General features: G+C 37.0%; 2 protein-coding genes across 4 annotated transcripts; both read right to left on the minus strand.

Annotated features, from left to right (window-relative positions):
• Positions 1-238: 238 nt before the first annotated feature.
• Positions 239-2,952, minus strand: LOC137949032 (uncharacterized). Its single transcript, XM_068795289.1, has 2 exons — positions 2,773-2,952; positions 239-718 (listed from the first exon to the last, which is right to left on the minus strand). Exons 1-2 carry the CDS (start codon positions 2,932-2,934, stop codon positions 323-325), a joined length of 558 nt encoding a protein of 185 aa, XP_068651390.1. The 5' UTR covers positions 2,935-2,952; the 3' UTR covers positions 239-322.
• A 1,892-nt stretch (positions 2,953-4,844) lies between these two features.
• Positions 4,845-15,559, minus strand: LOC137948166 (SUPPRESSOR OF ABI3-5-like). Of its 3 annotated transcripts, none has more exons than XM_068794141.1 (17): positions 15,451-15,559; positions 15,298-15,350; positions 14,077-14,208; positions 13,834-13,874; positions 12,590-13,382; positions 12,435-12,506; positions 12,252-12,344; positions 12,080-12,159; positions 11,753-11,909; positions 8,396-8,483; positions 8,194-8,285; positions 8,037-8,105; positions 7,782-7,955; positions 7,190-7,385; positions 6,166-7,083; positions 5,719-5,876; positions 4,845-5,191 (listed from the first exon to the last, which is right to left on the minus strand). In XM_068794141.1, the coding sequence occupies exons 3-17, from the start codon at positions 14,122-14,124 to the stop codon at positions 5,009-5,011; spliced, it is 3,162 nt and encodes a 1,053-aa protein (XP_068650242.1). In that variant the 5' UTR covers positions 14,125-14,208; positions 15,298-15,350; positions 15,451-15,559; the 3' UTR covers positions 4,845-5,008. The 3 variants fall into 3 exon arrangements, with proteins under 3 accessions (XP_068650242.1, XP_068650241.1, XP_068650243.1); XM_068794140.1 differs by having other exon boundaries at positions 5,719-5,912; XM_068794142.1 differs by lacking the exon at positions 5,719-5,876 and having other exon boundaries at positions 5,102-5,191.
• Between the last annotated feature and the right edge of the window lie 5,033 nt (positions 15,560-20,592).

Below are 20,592 nucleotides of genomic sequence, written 5' to 3' on the forward strand. Positions count from 1 at the left end.
ATCTATAATCTCTATGAGATTTGTAACCGATTCAAATCTATAACCATCCGTCCAACAATTTGGATTTATAATTGTTTTCACCTAGAAACTCTCATCTTCATCTATCCCAATCGTCAGATCATTCCAATCATTTAAAAAAAATAAAAATTACTCATTCTTGTCTGAGCCCACATATCACACTATGACACAGGGGACCCATACCTACACATGCGAACATTATGCCACTTTTGGATCATTTCCAATTCTGCTCTGGTATGAAAAGTAAATGATATAACAATTAACAGTTGATTGATCAGTAAGAGAACACAAAAAGTAGAGCTGTTTATACAAAAATTATGCCACTTTCTTTTATAGTATCAAGAATAATCCCCAGCCTACCTTCAATTCTCTCATTTTTATTCGGTTCATAAGACATTGCAAATACATCTGCCTCCATAGACCGTTCTGCAATCAATCTTCCGATGGTGCGGCAAGCCTCATTATCTGTGAGAGAAGGCAGAGTGTTCCTTAGATCTTTTGCATTTGTAGTTGCTACTGAGATCACTTTGCTGGTTCCTCTATGCATCACCTTCGCATGAACGAATCGTTTGGAGAAGAAGACATTCAGTAAGAAAGGCTTCATGTACATATCTGTCCGTTGCTTCCATGACTTCCTGTTGGGTCTCTTTGCAGCTTCGCCTCGTGATCTTCGTGTCCATGCAGCTTGTACCACAGAACCCTAAGGTATTTATTTGGTCAGAAACTATCAAAGATTCACCAAGTAGAATACATATTTGAAAGGTGAACAATTTTGTGAAAGAAATGCATGCATACGAATTGTGAGGAGTCAATGAGACTGCAAGTTTCAAAGTAAATTCACAACTGTGGTTGCTGGGACTTTACACCACAAGCATAAAAACAAGCACATGTCAGAGAATGAAAGAAATTACAAGGTTGCTCTTGGCTCAACCTGCCAACTTAACAGATAATGAAACAAATTGGATATGCTACTTCTGTGTTTAGAACTTAGGTGCAGTTCCATGCACTATAGAATATGCACCTGCTCAAGTCTCTTCCCAAAGAAACGCAAGGACCTTTTTTTAAGTGTGGGCAGCCAACAAGGGCTATAATTGTCTATATTAATGCTGATGAACATAAAAAAATGCCTCATCAACCCAACAAACTTTAATAGACAAACAAAAAACAGAGGATTGCAGCAATTGAAATTTCTGGGTATGCAGCAACTAGATTTTTTGTGACATCAAAACTTTCACATGATCATTACTTCTTTAAAGGTGTATATGCTGAAACTGGAAATAGAACATGTGTTTTTTGAAGAATATAAATGAGTTTAAGGCCCGACACAATAATGTGTCCAAGTGAGAATATAATAAACATTATTAATCAACGAAACCCCAGATATGAATGCAGCAACAGTAAGCACTACAGTAAAATAAGTTAACTGGTGAGGTCATCCAGTGATTTTAATCATCATGGAAGAGCTATTGAAAGAATAAACTGGGTTTCCATCCTTCTTGTTTCCAGAAGAACCTAAAAATAATTAATTAATTTTTTGATAAATGAGCATGAGCCCAGTAAAATAAAGAATTTCCCGAGTATATTTAAGGATACCTAGTTTGGAAACCAAGAACAAGGAAAAATACAAAAGAAATCCACTCACGTTGTGATCTTTGTCATGAAAATCAACTCCAAGGATTCACAGAGACAGAAGATAGAGAATCAGATCCTCAGACAAACTAGTACCTTGCCCTTCATAATTCATGATAATACACCCCTTCTTAGAGAGTGATAAAATCTTAAAGAATTTTCAACCAAGAAGAATTAAGGTTTATCCTAGCAAGCTAATCTCAGTAATTGTGCTAACACAAAAGGAAAAAAACGACTTGAACCATCTTGCTATCAAGAGGGGTGACTCAATCAACTTCAATGCATTGACACTTCCATTAACTAATGTAAGGTTTTTGCTATAAAGAAGTAGGGACTCCACAGGTTCACCTTTAACAGGTAGAAAGTAAACCATAGCAGAGTTACATTCATTCAACAGTTGTGATCCAAGACAGTGCTAAAACAGTTTAACAACATTAATGTCCTGCCAGTTCAATTTACCTTTAGGACACAATAACTGATATTTTTACAGTTCAGTTTACCCTTGGGTAACAATATCTTCAGAAATGTACACTTTGATTTTGCTCCAACCTAGTGAGTTTATTGAAGACCAGAAAAATTGCAATTCCGAATGGGGAATTTTGCTCAATGAAGATGGTACATTAAACTAAGATTTCCAAAACAAATGAACAATCTGCAAATGGCAAAAAGGTTAAGGAATCCTGCTTGTTCTCGACAACGTAGCTAAAAACCACTAGAAACACTAGAATCAGTAGAACGCAACATGTCTCAACGTCGGGTTACCGAGCGATAGTTCCATTATACCAAGCTTACCCTCAAACTGGGTGACCACTGAAACTGAATCCTACTACACCATTACAACCTCCCCATCCAGAACTCAAGAAATTAACAGAAAAACAGACCAAAAAGAAGAAGAGTAAATATGTCGTACTCCTAACTACCTTATTGAGCACCTGTAGGTCGCTGTGCGCTCAAGACCCTACAAATTTTGCCCAAAACCCGACAGATTACAAGTGTAGATTCCCACAGCAACACAGACAGCTGCTGGAATTTTCCAGTCACTCAGAGTATCTTCTCGAAAGAGGAAAATTATAGAAAAGAAAATTGCATGCGATGACAGAGACGAGTGAATTGAGAAGTACTAACCTTGTTAGGGATCTGCGGAGATAGGATTCTGATGGAACCGACCGAAACATTGAGAGAGGGAAAAGTAGAAACAAAAGAAAAAGAAGATGGTTTGTTTGAGCGGTTTCCGCAGACGCTGGCGGAAAGGTGGAGCATCATCGGCGCCGAAGCAACAATAGCCATGTATATACTGCCTTTCTCCCAATGTTAGCAGCTGCGCGTCATAAAAAAACCAGCCGTGTCTTAAGGATAGTTCAGAGGCAACGTCATCCGAGATTTTCAAAAAAGAAGAGATTCTGCTAAGGCCAGATATTCAGATAATTTTTAAATACGATTTTTATGTGTTTTTTTCTAAACGTGGTCAGCTACTACAAATAAGTCAAGGTTATAAGTTAATTAATATTTTTGAAATAGTATTTTTTTGAAAACAAGAGTAAGGGTGGCATCAAGTCAAACCAGCTTGGTTTGATATAAATACTTTGAACTTGAGTTCGAGTTGGAGCTCAGCATCAGGCCTAAAATTATAATCGAGTTTGATCCAGGTTCAAACTAAAATTATATTTTAAAAAAAAATTAAAAACTATAAAAATAAATAAATAGAATATTATAATAAAGTTTGTATCATTACATTGAGGAATCCAAGACTTTGCAATAGAGCATATTAATGTATAATAATCAACTTCATAGACCTAAAAAAAAGCAAACACTTCCATTAATAGTGTTTTTTCATTGACAAGTAATAACATTAGATGTTTAGGAATCCAAAAGGGTTAAACAATCGACTGGTTTTTAGGTTTGAGGTAAATAAATCAACTATCAACCAACTTCAGAGGGAATTGACAAAATCAATTAGAGTAAATGGTATTTTCATAAAATAAAAAAATTATGCTAACGAGTCGGATTATGTGTTAATAAGCCGCGCTTAAAAAATCTCAAGTTTGACTTATTATTATTTCAAGTTTGGGTTCGAACCAAACTCAAGTACAAACTGAATTGAGTCGAGCTTGTTGGAATGGTTTGACTTTAATATGCATGTTGTGCCTTCGCTAACATACCAGTTTTTTGGCGCAATGGTAAGTAACATGGTATCAGAGCAGGTGGTTTCGAGTTCGAGTCTTGCTCCCCCCGTTTGTTTCGTCCCCGCATAGGTGAGACTTTGTCTTTGGCCGTCCCCGTATAGTTGGGATTGGGCATTTGCGGGGGAGTGTTGGAATAGTTTGTCTTTAATATACATGTTACGTTTTCATTAACAGACCGGTCTTTTGGCGCAATGGTAAGTAAGAGAGCTCGAACAGTTTTAACGTGGTGTCACCTCTAACTACAAGTCGGCTTTACTAGAGTGATGAAAAGGAGAGGAGAGTGTGACCTCCCACTCCCTTCAATGACATCAGGGCTCGCTATAATTTTAATCGTTATAATTAGCCAATGTTTTTCGTAATCATGTTTAAAAAGAAAACCAAATGTGGACCAAATACAATGTTGTTCTGTTCTGATATGATAAATAGTTAAAGAGGAGAAGAAGAAGACTGGATTTGGAGAAGTCCCCTCCAGTTTACCCCAAAACCAGCTCTGAAATCAGGCTAAGCCAGCCCCATTCAACCAACCTAACCTGTCGGGTTCTGATTCTGTTCTAAGTTGAAAAACCCTGCTTTCAACTTAATATATAATGGCTGAATTTTCATATAGAAAAATTATTAGATCCAGATACTGCGATGGACTTCATTTGTTCAAGTCCTATCTCAACTTAAGATTCTCAAGTTTGCTTGAAGCTTTTCAAGATAGCTAATACATGGGAAGGAATATATCCACTGCCTGGGACATAATCTGAGAATAGGCTTGTAGATGTTCTCTTCTTCATCTTAGCTTCAAATTTCCCAGAAACTGCTGCTGAAATAAATATACCATTTATTAAATGATATATACATGGAAAAAATGTTCGTTTTGGCTCTTATTTACCCTGGCATATTCCACGCTATGGAATACTAAGCCATATTCAATTTTCACAAATCCAGAAACCTGTGCCCTTTATTTGACAGGTTTACTTCATGCGATGACATGACTTCAGAAGGAAGCCTTTTTGAAGCCCTAGGACAAACTCAGAAAGAAATCAACTTTTTTATGCATGGCCTGGCCGAGTTTCACACTATTGACAACCAAAAGAATGCTGAATTTGCATAGCCTTAGCACTCAATTTACATGGGTTCACAAAGTTGGCTAGTTCAAAACAAGGAAATGCACCTGGAGAAACATTTGTCAACTAAGACATCTCTCGAAACCTTGCTAGCGCCTTCTTTTGTATAAGGGTCCGATAGCTGTCACCTGCCTGAACCTCCAAGCTTGGATCTACCACCTTCCTTTGCTGGCTTCCAAGTCCTGCTCTATCTTCTACAGCTTGTGCTATAACTGGAGCTGTTATGCCACTGCCATCCTTACCTAGTCCCTGGGAATTTTTTGGAAGAAATAGATGTGAAACAATCCAAAATTCCCAGCCTTTTGTCACATCCCAATAATGATAAACTAGAGAATCCATGTATATTCTCCACAAAAAAAAAAAAAAAAATTGCATTGCAGAAAAATTTTAATCACTAGAGCTAAGCATGCCATGTAAAACTTCTCTATGAACACATAAAGAAGCTTACAACTTCAAAATAAGGCAAACCCTTCCAAGACATCAGAAAGAAGTTGTTACGTAGTTAGTATGGTGTTTAAAAAAATATAAAAAAAATATAAAAACTCATGCTCAACTTGAGAATACGCAACCACAACCCACCCTTAAAGGTGGAAAAACTGAGGAGACTACAAAGAAAGAGTCAATAAATGGTATGTGAGGTCACTACTCGTAGGTAGTGACACTTCCTGACATAAGCAGGACACTTTCTTACTAAAGATTTAGACCTTTCCAGAAAGAGAGCAATGAAGACAACGCATTGCCAGAAAATCAAAAACAGGAAGAAGGGGGATGAGTACCAAGCCTTCTTGCCAGCCCATGTTGCGAAGCATCCGATTGCCAACATTGCTCTCATCAATGGCCCTATCAGTAGTGATCACATCGTAATCTTGGACACTGATACTAACATCACCCCTCGTTCCTCCGACTCCAGGAGGAAAGGGCATGGCTCCAGCATCTGGCAAAGAACCCTTTTGAAACAGCAAATCGCAGTCTTGACAAAGAAGTAACTCTCATATGTTAATGATAATATCTTTCTAGAGATCAACAAACCAAACCAATGAATTTGGATGAAGCAAAATAGATAATCTGCTTAGCAACAAACTGATCTCAAACACAGTAAAAATAATTGGCTAAATTTGGGTGTAACTTGATTTGTCAGAAAGTCTGCATCCAGGTGATAAATTTCATACCATTCCATGTAAAATAGGAAAAAGTTAACAAAAGTAGAAACTGATTGAGCTTACTAGGATCTTCAAGGTCTGACAGATCATCACCAATAGAGGAAGATGCAGATCCATAAAGGCTTCTTCTCTCTGCTGCCCTGTCCCTGTATGTGGTTGCTTGAGTTTCCCTGTGAACAGCTGCTTGCTGCGGCAACTCTGAAAATCTACGCTTGCCACCACCACTAGCTGGTGGTTGTGCATAAGAACCCAGGTTAGAAGCATCAGTCCTGAATGGAGTCGCAGCTGTTTGAGTTTCAGAAGCTGTAACGGAAGCAGAAGGAGAAACACTACGGCCACCAAAACCACCAGAAGACCCTGAATATACTGTGTCTGACTTGACCATGCCTCGCCCAGAACCTCTAATGACTCCCATAATTGGCCTTGGTTTGACCTGTGAATCCTCCCCAGGTAAGGTGCTCATGGCATTGTCCTTTTTAGTCAACGTTTCAGGTTTTGACCTATTTCTAACAGCTGATCCCATGGGTGATGAAGAATTGGAAGAATGAGAAGTTCTATCATAAGTAGAAGCTGTTGATGGTTGATTGTCATCGAGCACAACACGAGCAGCCTGACCTTCATTATTTCTTTGCTTCCACATTGTTAAAACGTTATTCATCTTCTTCTTACTAGCAAGAATGCTGCTCTTAGATGCCAATTTTATCTCTTTCAGCTTCTCTTTTTCCTTCTTCTCGGCAGCTAATGCGGCAGCAGCAGCAGCCTGAACAGCATCAGGTAAGGAGGTCTTCTCACTGGATGTTATAGTGGCGGCGGGAGCAGATATCACTATTTTGCGGTTGTTAGAACCATCTGAGGCTTTTGAGGGCTCACTGACAGTGTTTTCAGATGAGGGCTTGTTCGTTTGACCAGCACAAGCAACATACTGTTGAGTTTGCTGATCAAATGAGTACCAGCTTCCACTGTTACCATCGTAGTATAGACCTGGCATCAGAAAAATCAGGTCAGTCTAGTATTGCTTCCAATCTGCAACTTAAATCAGCCACCCAGCATATTATATAAACAGGAACAGCAAGAAGTAAGAACCAACCTGTGTTTCCATCATAGTAAAAGCCAGAAGCAGCATCATAATAATAGCCAGATGCTTCATCCCATACAAACCCTGACTGGGGTGCTGAACCACCCGGCCGAGCCTCTGAATTCCCATTTGTCCCGTGCTCAGCCCCACCTCCAGATTGTTTGTCATCAGGATTGTATTCTTTGGGTGCCCATCCAACGGCATCATACTGCAGACAACCAAGAAACTTTATGTATATGATATGTGAATGATAAAATCAAAATGGGGAATAACCAATAGCAGTTAAATATTAGCAAAACATCAGGTATCAATATTTTCACTTGGAGTTGAATGAATCTCTGGAAAGAACTATTTCAAAAGTTTGAGTTGCATGTTGAAACTATTTTAAAGGCAAAAATGTTTCTATAACAATGAGAAAGTGGAACCAACATAAACTCTACAAGCAACAACAAGAATTTTTTAAGACAAGAATCAGTAGCTTCAAGATGATGAAATAGTGATATGTAAAGGAAAAAAAGAATTAAAGACTGATTCCGCTTAGACTCCGCATGCAACATGAAAAAGCAATACATATAAAATATAACATAATAAAAAGAAAAAAAACCTGCTGCGCAAAAGTTGCAGCTTCAATGGCAGCAGCAGCAAGTGAGCTGGATTGGGGTGCCCCAGATGATCCTGGACCATGGATGCTTTTCGCATATGCCACACGTAAGATCTGACCATTCTTCTCAAGTGTAGTTCCATTTGTTGCTTCTAGTGCTTTTGTAGCATCCTCCACCTTAATGGCAAGAAATACATTAATAACAGGAAATTAATAAAGGAAAAGGATTATCCTTAGCTAGGCACTTAAATCACCTACCGAATGAAAATGAACAAATGCAAAGCCCCGGGATACATGGGTGAATTTGTCTCGTACAAGGCGGAGATCCTGTAAATAAAGTTAAAGCACCAATTTCAGCAACTTTTTGCAAAAACATGACAACAACATGAGGAAAGGAAATATATACAAATAGCACCTTAACGGCAGCATGCTTGGAAAACTCATAGCGAAGCATTTCTTCATCAGCATTTTCATCCAATCCTCTGACGACTAAGACATGAGTAGGACCTGAAGAGCAATATTTCCATCATATCATAGGTGGTAGCACACTTTTTTTGTTTTTGTTGTTAATGCATGACATACATTTGCTGCATCTTGAAAACATTAAAACATACTACCTGTGTCTGATCCTCTTTTGCCCATTGGCAAGGGATTAGATGTCGCCAAATCTGCTGCAGGAGAATCATCCGTCCGTACCTCATTACACTGCAATTAGAAAAAGCAAGACAAAATTAGCATACTCAGCACTCTGTAGAAGATTGTTTGAAACAACTGAAAGTTAGAACCATAAATCAATGCCCCACAGCAGGCCATGTGATACCTATCAAATTATCCCATTCAAAAAATTAAGAAGAAGATAATTATAATTGATGCCTATACTTTAGAGGATTGAATTTTTAAGGGTGTTCCGTATTCACTATAGCTCATGAAATATCATCAAAACCAGCAGGAGTCAAAGATCCTAAGTTTAATCATCTTCCTAGTAATAAATTATTTATAAAGGATCAACGTACTTACTATGATATGTACCCGGATATATATATGCTCTTAACTCTAGACTTCTCATGTATCAGACTAATTTGTTTAAGTATTTAATATATTTCTGGATTAAAAAAAGAAAGAGAAAACCACAACTGTAGGCCCCTTTTCAAAATCATCCTTCTGATAAATCTACCACAGCAACACTAGTAGACAGTCTTTCTTTCAAATATAATGCTTTAATAAAAAGAATGAAGAAGGCCAAAAGATCTCTGAATCTAAAGGGATTTTTAAAAGAAAAACACAATAAAAAACTTAGGAAGGTGATGCGCATGTTTTTTTTTTTTTTTTTGAGAGGGGTGTGGCGCGATTCGAACTCGCGACCTGACGCACCTGATGTAAAGAGAAAACTACTAGACCAAACAGCCTTAAGTGATGCACATGCTTTAAAAGTACAAAGGAGCAATTAGTTTTTTTAAATATAGAGTTGCAATAAGTTGACATTAGGTGTTATTTTTTTTTGTTCCTTAATATTGTTTTAAAACTTATTTGACAAAGTTCAGTCATGATTTTTTCTTTGTTTTACATCCTTACGCTTTTGGGTCTTATATTGGATTGGTATTAAAAACCCCTTCCACACTTATATCATGTTTTAGTCTTGGCTATTCTATGTCAAGCATTATGATTCGACCTACCCTAGTATTTGTTGACTTCATAGAATCTCCTTTACACTATGTAAAAATAAAAATTTAAGACATCTTAAAAATATGCAACGAGGATTTTCAAGGCTCACTAAACTTCATAGAACCTACTGATACTATTAACTTCAAGAAAAGATTTGGAGAGACTCTCTGTATCATTCAAAAAGAAAAAAAGCTACCCCCATGGAAGTCAAGACACTCCTTCAATGAAATTGCAGACCTCCCAATTGTGTGGCACATAATTTGGACTAAGGTCTCAAGATCAGCCAATTCAGATTCAGATAGTCTAGCCAAAGGATTAACCGGATTTGGGGGTGTTTTCTGTGAGTCGAATGGCACTTCTATCACTTATGCGAGTCCCTTAGGCATTTCTGACTCTACTTCAGTACAGCATTTTGATCTTCTACATGGCCTCATCACTTTTCAATATCACCTCCATGGCCCACTGATCATTGAAGGAGACTCTAAAATGGTTATCGGCTAGTGTGCTTCCTCAACTATGCCCCCTAGGCATCATTGGGATGTATTCTATGAGATTTTGGATATTTCTTCTGTAATTTTATGTTCTTGGAATCATGTCCCAAGATCCGCTAATTTGTATGCTAAGCTTGCTAAGCATGGGGCCTCCCTCCAATCTCTTTTTGTTAAGGGAGGGCGCCATTGACTTGTATTTTCCTTTGCTGTAATATAAGCACACTCTTCTTCTTCATAAAAAAAGATCTATCCTTTGCCTCTGGGGCTTCCCTAGAGTTTTAGGTCCTCATAATAGCTTTGTAATATAAGTTGTAACATAGATTGTACCACTATTGCTAAGTTTTAATAAAAGCTTATCGCCATTATCAAAAAAGAAAAAAGAAAAAAGAAAAAGATCAAAACTCTCAGTATGAAGAATGTCCCAAATGAAGGTGTGAAGGCTTATTCCTTATCGCCTTTGTCCCTTCTCTCCCCTTTTTTGAGAAAACTTCCTTCTCTTGTTGATCTTTTCTCTCCCAACCTTCCTTTTTACTTCCCATTCTCTACTTTCCAATCTCTTCTTTTTCAATCTGGAAAATTCAAACGCAACACAGATGCATGACTACAGCACAAAAATAGCAAAACTAATGTGGTACGAAACTCAAACAACAAGATTTCATCTCTTTCTAAACCTCATTCTTTTGTTTCAACTTCTCCTTTCTCTGGTGGGTGAATTTGACTTCTTTTCACTGATTTTTTTTAAAACAGACATAAGGTGTTCAAACTTTCAAGAACTTTTTTTTCCTTAAACCTCTCACAAATGGATATCTGAGAATCCAGACAACAGTTGTTCCAGTATTAATGTGAATGAAATTAATACTGAAGTTGATTGAGATACCGTTTTTCCACATTTGCAGGAGCTCCATTTCAGTTTAAGATAAGGTAATGGAAATCCAATTGAAAGAGAAACTTTACCTCTTCCCATGACCAGCACTCTCTTGTCCTACTCTTTTACCTCATATTTCTCTAGCTTGCTCTCTTTCCCCCTTCATCTCTCTATTGTGAACAACAATTCCATAAATCACATATCCCCTTAACCTATTGCACATTGAAGCTTCATTTCCAATTGGAGTGCACTGTAACAATATTTAGCGGCCTACTCATCATAAGGACACAATTTCCTCTATCGATGTAGCTATATGGATGATCCACGTTCTCAATAATATCGATTTCTTGCTCTAATAACTTATCAGAAGTTGTCGTAATCATTTTCTCCAATTTTTATACAGCATTGTTTTCGAAAAAATTTATATAACATTTTATCGAACTTTTATTGTCATAGATTAGTGTTTGTATGGAATTGAGCACCCTCTCCAAGCCCAATCAGATTACTCTCATCATGTTTTCTTAATCTAACTTTAATACCATTTCAAAACCTTCCCAGATCAAATCCTCTTGCTGTCTTACACCACCTATCTCCATCAATTGGCTTCTTCCCCCTACACTCAAGCCAGTAACATTGTTGATAAGTCACAAGAAAAGGAAATACTCTTCAATGGTGTCAGCAGGCAATTAACCTTTAACTCTTTATCTCTCCCTTAAACCATGCATTCTTGCCAGAGCATGGGTGCGGCATATCCCTTGTAAATCAAGGCTCATTATAGAAAAAATTCCCACAGTTTCCCTTTAAATAATAATAACCACAGATAGTGAAAAGCCATCAAATATTGCCCAGCAAGGTGCATACATGACATAAAGAAACTCAACCACGTACACAAAGTCATTTTCTACTAACACAAGAACATTAAAAAAAAAAAAATAGTGCAGAGAAAAGAAACAAACCTGGAAACAGGAGGTCCGGCGTGCAAAATTTACACAACCGCAGATAGTGCACATCCAGTCACATGGAGCGGAAAAACTTCTACCATTTCCATGACTAGATTTCATTGCATTCTCTTGCCCATAAGGAGGCCCTCCAGCCCCACCAGTAGGCTTGCTACTGCAGGAAAGTAAAATATCAGAATGGCAACCATGCATTACTGTTGGGGCAAACGATAATAGTGATATGCAAACCCAAGGGATAGTAAATAACTCAATAAATTTTATCTGCATTTGAATTATAATGCTAAATTTGGTTTCATTTCGTAAATAGTTTAGAAGGAAATCTACCTATACTCGAAAAAAAGTTTTCTGCCATCAACTACGAGACCATCAAGCCCAACTCCATCCATCATTTTCCGTGCAGCTCCCTGTTGTACCAAAGAAAAGAGAAGGAAAAACATTACTCTATATGACTGTAAGCCCAAAGGAAGTATTGCTAAATGGTGGGTAGATCAATTACCACAGAAGGAAAATCAATGAATGCAAATCCACGCGAAATGCCCGAGTTTCGTTCTTTAATAACACGAACATGACGAAGCGGACCCCATTCAGCCTGAAAAAGGAACCACAACAACTAGGACGATAAATGAGTAAAATAGTATTTAAAGAAAATAATGATAATCAAGAGGGCTGAGACACGTACAAGAATCTGATACAAATCTTCTTCAGTTGTCTTTTGTGAGAGACCCTTCACAACAAGGGTGGCTGACGGGGCCTACATGCATAATACACATCACTGAAATTTTTATACGGACATATGATAACTGCAAACATAAAAAAATTAACTTTTTATCATACCACAGATGAATGCTCATGGTACCGTTTTTCTTCTCGGTCCCTCCGTCTTTCACCCCTTTCATATCGACTGTCATCATAACTATCCTCTCTATGACTTCGGCTATAGCTGCGACCTCGAGGAGACCTTGATTTGGTCTGGTCATCATGACTGCGAGATCTAGAGCGTTCATGTCTTCTATATGGACTAGAATCTCTCTCCCGACTCAGGCCTTTCCTATCCCGTTCACGATCACGAGATTCACGCCTTCTCCAACTACCTTCTCTTGAGTCTCTCCTGCCTCTGTCATAGTCAGAGTCATAATTATGTCGACCATATTCATAATCTCTTTCACGACTATGCTCCCTGCTTTGGTGAGAACCACGACGTCGATGGTCCTGATCATCGCTCCCAAAGTCATCACGACCACGCCCACCCAGCCGAGAAGGCCGATCATAATCATAATCTTGATATTCATCCAAATCACGGTAGTGGTCAACACTACGATAGCTGTCACGAAATTTATCAATGTCTTGAAATGCATCATTATCTCGAAACTTGCCTACTTCATGAAAGCCATCCACCTCATGGTATGAATCAGGGTATGGCTTCTCATTTCTTCTAGAATCCCTAGCAAGTGGATATTCTTCCTCATAACTTCTACCCCTTGACTGAGGCCAAAGTCCAACAGCAGGTGGTGCAGTAGGATAATTTTCTCTTTCCAGCATGTCACGATGATAAGCACCCCTTGGATATAAGTTATCCCTCGAAAAACCTTCATCCACATACCTCCTACCATTGTAGGATCCACCAACCCTGCAGAAGCAAGTGAGAGAGAGCGAAAGAGAAAACATTGTGATGCAACAACATTAATGAAATGAAAATGAAACTTTAAAGATTACAAATCAAAAGATCCAAATTAACCAACAGAATATATTTACATACAAACATATATGAATAGAGAAAACGAAAATTCATATGTTTCACCTACCTTAGAACAATTTAGCACTCTCAATGAAGTCAATGCTTGTAAAAGAACCCAAAACAAAAAATAAACAGAGAAAAAAAAATTATAAAGAGAACATGTGATTGTCACCATCCTTCATTGGTGAGCAGGTACAACCTTTCTCCTTTTAGTTTTGAATAATCATGCATAACAGGTGTCAAAGCACTTCGACCAAAGTGAACCAACTAGAATAATCGAAGTGCAACAAAACATGTGCATACAATATGCTAATGAGATTAAACACATCCAACAGGCACTGACCTGAAATCTGGCTCATGGACCCCATTGTACCCCTCCAAAGCCTGTGGATTCAACACAATAAGCCAAGTCAGCAACTAATAATAATCGTAGGGGTAGGCAAATCGATTCCATATCCTCACTGGCCCACGGCTCCTTTCATGGTTCGTTTATGTAGAGATGCCAGTAAACAAGGAGGACAATCACATGAGCCATAATTTCTTGTATACCATCCCGGAGAGGTGATTAAGGAGAAACTGCAATTACGCTGTTATTTTCCCATCCATGCTGAATAACATAGCGCCCAGGATCCATAACTCAAATGGCCAGTTGCTGTAACCCCTACGAGGTCTTCTTGATCTTTCAGGAATTTCAGGTGCAGACTGTTTGGAACCTATCCTGTAACCGATGCACAAACAGATAGTTATACCAATGTCAACCAAGAACCCATCCTCATGACTTGGCTACCCCTTCAAGTGGAATCTTCAAAAACTTAATCCTCTTACAAGCATCCCATCTTCAAGCCCTCACAACAGAATGAAGATAGGTGTTCAAAAGTTCAAAGTTGGAGCTAAAAGATAACAGATTAACAATGGAATCCCGCATATAACCATATTGAAAGGGCAAACAATCATTGAATACTGCTTCAAAACTATGAAAAAATTTAGGCACAGGAAGGCACTAAATAAAGGTCACATAGGATACATATCAAAACAGTACATTTTGAAGCAAGTTCAAGGAGTAAACAGAAAGTCAAACACCTGATTTTTTTTTAAGTGGAATACACACGTATACTACACCCAATATCCTGAGTGAGACTTGAACCCAAAAAGCTCACACTAGACCCCCCACCACCACCACCATGAGCCAAAAGCCAACAACAAGCCTGATCTCAGCACTAAACACATAATATGAACAAACTCCAACTGGCCGATCCACCCTTACAAGAAATTGCAACAGCGGTGCACGTGAAGACCCAGCCAGAAGCCTGACAATCATGAGCTGAGGAAGCGATGGCATGGTAAAGAATATGTTACGCAAACAGTTCTAATATACAAAATAAATTTGGTCTCTCATACAAAACGGATTATGGGATTTTGTCAGGTGAATGCCCGTGCAACTCACGGCAGTAAGTGGGAACTGATTAAAAGTGGAAAGACTTATACCAAACAAACACCCTCCGACAAAAAGAAAAGAAAAAAAAAAAAAAAAACAACTGTTTACTAGACAATTCTCAACAAGTGTTTGTTATCATACATCAAGAGGTTCTACAAATTTCTTCGTAATATTAAATCAGACAAAGATAATTGCTAATACGCAATAACTGCAAAATTTTAAATGTTCCCCTGCATGTAAAATTCAATTAGGCCAGGAGTGGCAATAGATGATAGCGCTGAAAACACAAAAGTAACAGCCGTAATATTAACATCAAATATGCTCACAAGAAAAACGGGACAAGACGAAGGAGAAATGTAATGCGACACTCACGGTGCGGAAAGATTTCTGCAGCTATCAATTCGTCTTTGGAGCCCGCTGGCAATCTGTGACAAACAAAATTAGGGCATAGAGGGGACGTATTAGAAGGGAGGTCGATATACAAGCGCTGAAACTGATTGAAGAGAAGTGTATGCAAAGACTTACTCTATTGGCTTAAACGAAGAAGGATCAACACCATTATCTTACGAAACGCTTGCCCTATTTACAGAGTACTCAAAAAGCGACGGACATAAAACGTGAGAAGAAGACGGGACTCTCTGGCTTTGGGGGAGGCCGTGATGTGCTTACTATTTAGAAAAAAACCCAATTGGAATCAACCATGGACGTCCATCTTGGGCCAAATAAATCCGGGCATTCCAGCCGTTGGATTATTTGATGTAAAAAAGATTAGTTAGGAAGAGAAAATCATCAACAGTAATACTATATAGCTAGCTAGGTTGATTTCAAATGGTGTTAGATTTATATTTACTTTACTACTAAACCCATTTCTAGTGACTTTGAATTCATTTCCAGTCACATGATAACCCATGTAATCAATTTCTTACACATGGTGCTCCTAATGGTAGTTTTAGTATCATACATTTATTTTGATTCAGCCAATCCTAACCCCAAAATCCTGGAGCCTTAATTGGACCCCTTTTTAAGGGACCAATTTGATTGTAGAACATCACATTATTGGCCACTCTTATCAAATTCAATATGTCTCAGTTGTGTTAGGTATATAATATGTAAATTTCTTATATTTTTTAGGGATACAATCAATACATATCTTGTACTCTAGTGGCATTATTCCACCATTATAAATCTAGGATTTACCAAACTCAATGTGACTCAAACGAGCTCACTTGCAAAAGTAGCATCAAGCTTATTGTTCGAATGGCAAATCTATCTTGACCATGGCTTGTCGTAGATTTATTTTGCCCAATTTGCCTAATAGGCCCTATTGGTTTCAAGATTAAGTTAATTTTGATGATAACAGATATTTAGTCAATTAATAAAGTATATTAACTATATTTTGCTAACACAAAATGCCCCAAATGAATTTTAGTAGCGCAATTGTTCAACTGATCAAGAAGTGTTAAGATAGCCTACTCAAAAAGAGCGCAAGTAGCTCAAGCCAGAAAGTAAATTATCCTAATGACTTAGCAACACACAGTCGACCAAGCAAGAGAAAGAAAGCTCTTGGAAAGAAACTGGTTAGGCCAATGTTCTACTAGAAGAATGTTCAATACAACAAGTGATGCAAACTCATCTGTCCAAACAGTGTGAATCCAACCCTTCGACCAACAAGGAGAGAGGATGCTCTCATTTAAAAACCGTTTGCCCACATGTTCAAACAATTAGCTAAGAAGAAGCTAGAAGAGAAAAGAAGAAAATAAGACACAACTAAGAAGGCCATTCGTGTGACAAGGATTCGTTCTAAAAATTGTGAGAGAGAAAATATATTGTGAAGAACCAGGTGATTGAGTGAGAATTCGAACGACCAATTGAATGAATAGACAACTAGAGAAGATAAAAGGCCGACTATAGAAGATCATCCAAGCAACCCCTATGTGTTCAAATGATGTGATCTAGAAGAGTTGTGGAGAGATATTCAAGGGTTCGATTCGGTTAAAATAGGTCTCTAAAATTTGTAAGTAACGGTTAGAAGGCAAGAAGAAGGGTGGCATATTTGTAATTTACTTTATGATTCAACCCTTATAATGGGGTGTTTATGTAAAAATTCTCTTAAATTTATTATATAAAGCAATGACAAGATGATTGGGGTTTCACTTCGAGACCTTAATCACTTTTCACCCTCACCTCTCACTCTCAAGCCTCTCCTATCTCTTATGCACTTCTTGACTTTCTTCTCCTTCACAACTCACTTTCTCTTCTTTTCTCAACTCTTTCTTACTTAAAGGCCTTACTAAGATTATGTTAATGGAATCTTAAGATTTAACATGGTATCAAAATAGAGGTATTGGAATTTGAATGGTTTTTTTTTTATGCTTGGTTTATGTAAAGCATGTATGGCACATATCATTGATGGGTGGCTGTAATGGTTCAAGTAAAATAGGTAGCCATCTTGCTTTCTTGTTTATTTTTCATAACTAAAGCTTAGAACACAGTAGGATTATGTCACACTTCAATCAATTATACTTTTTTCATGAGAATTCATGAAAAATAAAACTTTATTACTTGGCCATGCATGCATATCATCGCAATGCAAGAGTGTTTTTTGTTTCTTTTTTTTACACAAACTGAGAGCTCCTAAAGCCAAAGTCTGTAATTGTTGCTTCTAATGTGAAGATGATAAGAACCCTACTTATGATAAGTTCTTATCATTTCTATAAGTGAAAGAATAGTTGAAAGAGAGAGGTTCAGAGGGTTGGAATAAGAGAGAAGGAAAGAAGATGGAAGTAAAGTAAAGGAAGAGAAGGAGATAAAGAGAGAGCAAGAAGGAAAAGATAGAAGAATAGAGGAGAAAAGAGACGAGGGGTGTCAGGCACGAATTTGAGAGGGAGAGGAGAGCAAGTGAGACTTGGAAAAGGTTTCACTCATCTCTTTTTTCGGCCAACACCTCTATATATAGTATAATTTGGCAAACTCCTTAATCAACTAGGATTACATAATTCAAGGGGAGATTATGGGAAATTGAAAGGAGTACATCACTTAAAGATAAATCGAATTTAGTAAAATCTTATCTTATAAAAAAGATAAGGCATTTTTTCCTTTTTTCCCTCATGCCCCAGTTTTCATTTTTGTCATCATACCCCATACCCTTCTTTCTTGGAGGAGGTGCCACTTTTCATTTTGTAGTGGCACCACTTTCTATTTCTCTTTCTTCATTTCTTTCTTCTTATCTTCTTCTTGGGGATAACTTTGGGTCTCTATCAGAAGATATTAAGAAGGTTCCTGATCCATTTTTCTTGAAAGTAATCTTGTTTTATTCCTAGTGGTTAAGTCTGTTACCTACTTATAAGGCCGTATTGGAAGAACAAAATCATCATGGTTTTTTTTTGTTGGACTAATTCTGCAATCATCGAGTTCAGCTCATTGAAATTTAGTTGAGTCCTTGTTGAATAAGGATGTTGGAATAGAAGTTGGTTTAACTTTCCTCGTGAGAGTGTCCTTTTTTATTCAGGATACAACATTAGGATCCCTGTCTATAAAAGTTTCCCATATGATATCAAGTTGATGATGCTTACTTGAACTAAAACTCTAGCATTATTGGACTATTTACTTGATTTTCGTGGTTATTGCTTTGAGACTTCAGCCTTGTGGAAGTGTTTGATAAGCCTTTGTCGGTTGCTACATATTTTGGGGTCTACCCAAGTTTATCAAATGATTTGTATTTATTGCAACCCATAAATTTTTTTAATGTTTTTCTAACAAATACTTTGTGCCTCAAATGTTCATTGACCTATACTTAATAGACTTTTATGTCAAGAAAACATGTAAATAATATAGGTGGTATTATCAACTTAAGTAAGAACCAACACTCCCAAACTATGGATATGAAATCATTTCATTCAAGATATAGTGGAATAAGGGTATTATCACTCTTGAACTCATTTCAATAGATACCTAAATAGAAAATCATTGACTCAAATTTCATAATCATAAGGAAGCCATGGTCTTGATGATAACAAAATAGTAGCTTATGGTATACTAATATTTTAAATTAGGGTATTTAAAAATAACCTTTTAGCACTTCCAAGATTCGTCAACAAGTAAGTTTCTTGAATCTAAATCAATAAGATAGTGTGTAAAGACAAAGGAGAAAGAGAAATGGAGAATGGTGCGTGAAAAGAAGTCAAGCACAAAGGAAGTTAGACTCCAATACAAGAAATTTTATGCAAAACTACTAAATCCATGTATGTTATTTGTCTCCTTTAGCATTGTGTGTAAGTATGACTCAATCAGTATGGATCAATTAGGTGCTAAAATAATTAACATAAACTATAATGACTAAAAAGCAAAGGAAAGCTAAAATTCCAAGTTTTTTGAAGTTAGGGTTAGAAGCAGCTTTTCCTCTAGGTGTGCAACATATTGGCTCCCCGATTTTGATTGAAGTATCTCAACCTTAAGTTATGAAATCAAACACAATAAGCACAAAAAGTTTGATATCAAAGTTCCCTCCAACTAGGCTTGTAATTGCCCGAAACTCTAGTTTGAGAAATCCACTAAACTTGTTGGTCTATTAGTTTACATGATACCTCACTAGCCTAATAAACGTACTTGACCTCACTCACAGATCCCCCAAGTTTCGTCGTTCAAAACCTCTACACATGCAATATGAATGACTATTGTTAGCCTTTACAAAGAAATAGGCATCAAATTTAAAAATATAAAACACTAACAAGTCCTTTGGAGTATTAGGTCCCACATGGATAAACCTAGATGGGGTGAATAGGGTTATCAAAATTTTAAAATTGGTTTCTCACGCAAATGCACTTGTTAACATAACTAATGCAAAATTTTGTGCAAAACGAGTTAATCAGATGCACTCAAGAATTTATAGTGGTTCACAATCCAAACTTAGGTTGTCAATCCACTCTCAAAGTATTTGTACCTCAAATTAATTCATTATGTTTTTCAACCTAACAACATCTATAACAAAAGATCACATGTCTCTAAGTTACAACACCTACTCACACTTAGGATTCATAATTAGCAACAACCGAGCACACTTACCTATACCCACAAAAGGTTTTTTAACTTCCAATTAGCTTCTCCAAGATAATTAAATAGATTTACAATGCAATGATTAGTTTCTTTACAAATTTAGGTCAAGATTGCTTCTTGGATAAGCTGTTATTACAATGAAATATCAAAAACTGAATACACGCAATCCTAAGTGATTCTACCAAGATGACAACAACTTAAATTTAATCTGAAAATAATTTCAAAGTCAATGTATTGAGAAATTAAGAATTTTGAAAAATACTATGATACTTTTTCAAAAGAAAATCAACAATTAATTCCTCAAGGCTAATATGCAAGTTAAACAAATTCAACCAATTTCAAAGTATAGTAATAGAAAAACTACAATCAATTGATTTTAAAGTCTTGAGACCTTTAGGAAAATCTCTTATTTTAGATAAGAGGACACTAAACATGAGAATAGGAGCTTGAAAGGATCTTTGGTACATTTAGTTGTCATCATACCAAAGCCTAAGCTCAAGGTCGGTTAAATAGACAATATTCTAAAATTCCAAAAACTAGTAATTTTATCCAAAAATAACATTTTATCCTTTAAAAATAAAAACATTGCTTACAAAAATAAGATAAAATACTTGA

This window comes from Aristolochia californica, unplaced genomic scaffold, assembly GCF_029961685.1.
Source record: "Aristolochia californica isolate CCGP_79_NKW_82.1479 unplaced genomic scaffold, dmAriCali1.0.hap1 SCAF_13, whole genome shotgun sequence".
Lineage (NCBI taxonomy): Eukaryota > Viridiplantae > Streptophyta > Magnoliopsida > Piperales > Aristolochiaceae > Aristolochia > Aristolochia californica.

What these genes read in the sequence shown, in the direction of transcription:
- LOC137949032 (XM_068795289.1), bottom strand. Translation starts at nt 2,934, where the DNA reads ATGGCTATTGTTGCTTCGGCGCCGATGATGCTCCACCTTTCCGCCAGC. An exon ending in CTCCGCAGATCCCTAACAAG is followed by an intron (nt 719 to 2,772) that starts GTTAGTACTTCT and finishes TAAATACCTTAG; the next exon opens with GGTTCTGTGGTACAAGCTGC.
- LOC137948166 (XM_068794140.1), bottom strand. Translation starts at nt 14,124, where the DNA reads ATGGATCCTGGGCGCTATGTTATTCAGCATGGATGGGAAAATAACAGC. An exon ending in CAAAAGAGGATCAGACACAG is followed by an intron (nt 8,286 to 8,395) that starts GTAGTATGTTTT and finishes ATTGCTCTTCAG; the next exon opens with GTCCTACTCATGTCTTAGTC. An exon ending in CTGCAACTTTTGCGCAGCAG is followed by an intron (nt 7,386 to 7,781) that starts GTTTTTTTTCTT and finishes GGTTGTCTGCAG; the next exon opens with TATGATGCCGTTGGATGGGC.